The following is a 5,434-nucleotide window of genomic DNA, read 5'->3' as shown; positions in this document are numbered from 1 at the left end:
ATCGATATTTATCGATAAATTGTCAGCAAAAGTATACAAATAAGAAAATATGATGAGTAGAATATATATATTATTCAATTCTGAAGACTTTTAGCGTTTGTAGTCCTGGCTTAGCTCAGCTCGACTTTATGGTTACACAGATGCAACTTTTTGTCTGCTGCGAAGTCTCAAAATCGATATTTATCGATAATTTGAAGGTGGCATATATATAAATCTCAAGACTTTTAGCCTTTATAGTCATGGCACAGCTGCATGACTTCTGCCTCTGACACACATTTGCACATAACACCCATAACACCCACATTTTACACATTTCCAATGGATACAGGGTATTGAGAAAAACGAAAAAAAGAAACATACCCACACACAAACAAAAACAAAGCAGAAGATTGGATAGATCGTGCTGGCCACACGCTCAAAATGCTGTAAATTAAGTTGGCGATTTGTTGTTAGGTGAAATCTCGCGTCTTCAACTGTTGCTGCTGCTGCTGCTTCTTCTGCTCTTCACTTCCATTCTCCATTGCCATTTTCATGTGCAGCCTCTGTCCGTCGTAGAAAACTGCAGACCCACCTGCTGACGTCCAACTTTTACCCATTTACTATTTTGGCCAATTTCGGCATTTGAAGGCCAGCAGGTTAGCTGAATTGACCCCACACAGTTGACTACAGGAGGCGCGCGGGGGATGTTGCTGGTGGAGCGTGGAGCGAGAGGGCGAGGGGTTGTGGTGCAAGATATTGGCATTCCAATCAATCACGATATTTTGTGTTGTGTGTCTCTTATTTTTTTTTTACAGCGCATAAAACTCTGATTGGGCGAATGGCAACTGGGCAAATGCTTCGAGCTACCATATTTGGTAATATCTTCAACTACATTTTTAATCCTACACAACGGCCAGCGCCGAATCCTAATTTTATGGTAACAGCTGCAACAAGAGAGCATAGTTGCCTTTATACAAAGTCGAACATTAAATACCCTTGCCGTGACAGGCTATGACAGGCTATGATTGCCAGCGCTTTTCTATCTATGGAAAAGGTTTTCTTCAGATATCGAAAGCCTATAAAAACTACAGTTTGGTGAAAATATCTCGAGAAGCTCAAAAGTTGTTCATGCAAAAACTGAAATATCGACCGCCTGCTTCTATAGGAACTATATGATATAGTGATTTGATCTGACCACATTCCAAAATATGTGTAACTTAGCGCCAAATGCAGCATCAACATAAAGTTACACGAAGTTAGCTGCACGGGGATATCAGGTCATAAAGCACAGCTGATCATATTGAGCTCTTCATATAATGTCACTTAATTGAAATGCCCTTGGAAAGGGTATAGTATAAATATGTGTGTGTTTTTTATGTATCCAAGCAAGCTGTGACACGAATTCAACATTTGAGAAACCTGGCCCTGATTTCGAGGAACAGAACACATTCAATATTAAACACTTGATACAACCAAACGGTGCGTGTGCTTCAAAAAATTAAATTTCGAAAAAAGAGAAAATTAAAAAGAAAAAACAAATGTTTAAAAAAAACAAGTTGTCTTATTATTTTACTTTTAGCAATAATATAAGAATAAAAGAAATTAAATGAAACAGAATTAAAATCAACTATTTTCAAATGAAACAAAAAATTCAAAATATAAGATAAAAAATAAATAAAATTGTGAAATATTTACTCATAATAACAATAAAATAAGTAAAAACAATTAAAAAAAAAAACTAGTTAAACATTTTTAAACAAATTGTTTAAGAAATGCAACAAAATTTAAATAAATACTTTAGATTAATAATAATCACAAAAAATAAAAACAAACTAAGACAACAAAATTTTAAAACATTTAAAAAAAATAAATAAAATGAAACCACAAAAAAAACTAGAATTTTTAAGAGAATAACAAAATGCTTTTATAAATAATTAATAATTAAAACTAAATAAAATAAAATAAAACGAATGAAATAAAAAAAAAGCAATAAAAGATTTGCATAAAAGAAATGTTTTTAAGTTATTTCATCAAATAAGAATTTCAACAAAAAATTTAATTTTCGATATGATACCTAAAATACCGTTTCTTCTATTTCCCTATTTAATGTCCTTTATTTAATTCCTTGCAGGAAACTTGAAAACGAACAAAATCAAGCTAAGATTAGATGCGTACCACAAAGAAAGCCCGTGTTTCGGTGGGCGGCACACGCAAATACTATGCCAAACGCCGTCGCGACAGTCAAATATGCCGATTTCGAAGCCCGAAAAAGAAATTCAATCGGGATTTGAAGAGCCTGATCTACAAATATAAGCGTACGGTGAGGCAAAAGGGGCCACACAGCCGGGCGGAAATCGCCATCTTCAAGTATACCATGATAAGCGATCATATGCGAAAGGATCAGGTGATGCCCCTGGGCAAGAAACGCAACATCAAACGGAGCCAGGCAAACATGCTGAAGAGTTTGCTGAAGAAATCTGTGAAGCGCGCCAAGACGAGCCAAACACGGGCCGGGCTCTTCGAGGAGGAGGAGGTGGAGGTGGAGGTGGAGGAGGCGGAGGAGGATGAAACCCCAAGTGAGCTGAGCCAAAAATAGGCTTAGGTACTTTTGGATTATGTACTTTCAGCCCTTGAGATGCAACATTTTATTCCAAATTAAAGTTGAGGCTCCTAAAAGAAATCGCAATCATGTCTGAAATTATTTCCTGTTAGAGCATACAAGTGTCGGCTTCAGGCAGTTGCAGAAGTGAGAGATTGCAACAGATGGAAGAAGCCACTTTTTATGTTGATCTTCCAGCAATGCGGAGAGTTCCATGCTCCATGCTGGCTGGCATTTAAATCTTAGTTTGGCATCTAGTCAGATTTGGCATCAATTGGAATTTATATTTTATAGCATATATAGAAACCTCCATCTAGCTGTCTAGAGTATAGTATGTTGGCTTTCGTTTACTATAGAAAGATTAGGAATATTTTACATTTTGCACACTTGCTGCAATACCCTAAGATAGCACAAGATCTAATTGTTAAAGGCAGAGCCTTGCTATGACACTATTCTCTGCCATATTCAAGACCAGGAAAACATCAAAAAGATCGGACTATAAGCTCCGAAGTTAATCGGGAATGCATTTCTCATGCATAGACTGGAGCAGGCAGCTAGAAGGTAGTTCGGCTTGAGGGTATCTCCTAGTCGGGCACTCTCCACTAGCTTTATATCTTATTGAATTTAGAGACTGAATGATTGGAATAAATGCAAAATTAAGTTTTCGAGTAACGTCTACAGCTTCCACAGTTTAAGAGCTAGACTAGAGAAAACTTGGATGGAAGACAATCTTTCTGGGTCCAAATTCATGTCAAAATGTTGCCCTCAAACATCCGATATAGACATAGGTCAAAATTTCCCACTTCCATAACTCGGTCAAATCTTATCCGATTTTCCCGACGTTTGGCTTTTTCTTCATAGTTTTCCCTGTAGATTAATCTGGCATTCAAAATCTCGACACCGATTTTTTAGTCGAAATTCATGTCCAAATCTTACTCCAAGATTCGTATATAGACATGGGTCACAAATTACCACCCCCATATCTCGGTCAAATCTCATCCGATTTTCATGAAGTTTGGATTTTTCTTCATGGTTTTCCCTCTAGATTAATCTGGCATTCAAATCCGAACACCGATTTTTTAGTCAAAATTCATGTCCAAATCATACCCCAAGATTCGTATATAGACATGGGTCAAAAATTACCACCCCATATCTCGGTCAAATCTTATCCGATTTTCATGAAGTTTGGATTTTTCTTCATGGTTTTCCCTGTAGATTAATCTGGCATTCAAATCTCGACGCCGATTTTTTAGTCGAAATTCATGTCCAAATCTTACCCCAAGATTCGTATATAGACATGGGTCAAAAATTACCACCCCCATAACTCGGTCAAATCTCATCCGATTTTCACGAAGTTTGGCTTCTTCTTCATGGTTTTCCCTCTAGATTAATCTGGCATTCAAATCCGAACACCGATTTTTTAGTCAAAATTCATGTCCAAATCATACCCCAAGATTCGTATATAGACATGGGTCAAAAATTACCACCCCCATATCTCGGTCAAATCTTATCCGATTTTCATGAAGTTTGGATTTTTCTTCATGGTTTTCCCTCTAGATTAATCTGGCATTCAAATATGAACAGCGATTTTTTAGTCGAAATTCATGTCCAAATCATACCCCAAGATTCGTATATAGACATGGGTCAAAAATTACCACCCCCATATCTCGGTCAAATCTTATCCGATTTTCATGAAGTTTGGATTTTTCTTCATGGTTTTCCCTGTAGATTAATCTGGCATTCAAATCTCGACGCCGATTTTTTAGTCGAAATTCATGTCCAAATCTTACCCCAAGATTCGTATATAGACATGGGTCAAAAATTACCACCCCCATAACTCGGTCAAATCTCATCCGATTTTCACGAAGTTTGGCGTTTTCTTCATGGTTTTCCCTGTAGATTAATCTGGCATTCAAATCTCGACGCCGATTTTTTAGTCGAAATTCATGTCCAAATCTTACCCCAAGATTCGTATGTAGACATGGGTCAAAAATTACTACCCCCATAACTCGGTCAAATCTCATCCGATTTTCACGAAGTTTGGCGTTTTCTTCATGGTTTTCCCTGTAGATTAATCTGGCATTCAAATCTCGACACCGATTTTTTAGTCGAAATTCATGTCCAAATCATACCCCAAGATTCGTATATAGACATGGGTCAAAAATTACCACCCCCATAACTCGGTCAAATCTCATCCGATTTTCACGAAGTTTGGCTTTTTCTTCATGGTTTTCCCTCTAGATTAATCTGGCATTCAAATCCGAACACCGATTTTTTAGTCGAAATTCATGTCCAAATCATACCCCAAGATTCGTATATAGACATGGGTCAAAATTTACCAACCCCATATCTCGGTCAAATCTCATCCGATTTTCACGAAGTTTGGCGTTTTCTTCATGGCTTTCCCTGTAGATTAATCTGGCATTCAAATCTCGACGCCGATTTTTTAGTCGAAATTCATGTCCAAATCTTACCCCCAGATTCGTATGTAGACATGGGTCAAAAACTACCACCCCCATAACTCGGTCAAATCTCATCCGATTTTCACGAAGTTTGGCGTTTTCTTCATGGTTTTCCCTGTAGATTAATCTGGCATTCAAATCTCGACGCCGATTTTTTAGTCGAAATTCATGTCCAAATCTTACCCCAAGATTCGTATGTAGACATGGGTCAAAAATTACCACCCCCATAACTCGGTCAAATCTCATCCGATTTTCACGAAGTTTGGCTTTTTCTTCATGGTTTTCCCTCTAGATTAATCTGGCATTCAAATCTGAACACCGATTTTTTAGTCAAAATTCATGTCCAAATCTTACCCCAAGATTCGTATATAGACATGTGTCAAAATTTACCACC

The 5,434-nt window shown here is 37.3% G+C and overlaps 1 protein-coding gene across 1 annotated transcript; it reads left to right on the top strand.

Annotated features, from left to right (window-relative positions):
* The first annotated feature begins 1,400 nt into the window (after window positions 1–1,400).
* LOC115767776 lies at window positions 1,401–2,623 on the top strand. The gene is made up of 2 exons (XM_030712101.1): window positions 1,401–1,458; window positions 2,111–2,623. Exon 2 carries the CDS (start codon window positions 2,147–2,149, stop codon window positions 2,573–2,575), a length of 429 nt encoding a protein of 142 aa, XP_030567961.1. The 5' UTR covers window positions 1,401–1,458; window positions 2,111–2,146; the 3' UTR covers window positions 2,576–2,623.
* The last annotated feature ends 2,811 nt before the right edge of the window (window positions 2,624–5,434 follow it).

Source organism: Drosophila novamexicana, unplaced genomic scaffold (assembly GCF_003285875.2).
Source record: "Drosophila novamexicana strain 15010-1031.04,08,12 unplaced genomic scaffold, DnovRS2.1 tig00001453-arrow-arrow-pilon, whole genome shotgun sequence".
NCBI classification, from domain to species: domain Eukaryota; kingdom Metazoa; phylum Arthropoda; class Insecta; order Diptera; family Drosophilidae; genus Drosophila; species Drosophila novamexicana.
Note: the sequence above shows the minus strand (reverse complement) of the source record. Positions and strands in the feature narration are given on the sequence as shown.

Excerpts from the sequence above, each read along its gene's own strand:
- LOC115767776 (XM_030712101.1), top strand. The coding sequence starts at position 2,147 with ATGCGTACCACAAAGAAAGCCCGTGTTTCGGTGGGCGGCACACGCAAA.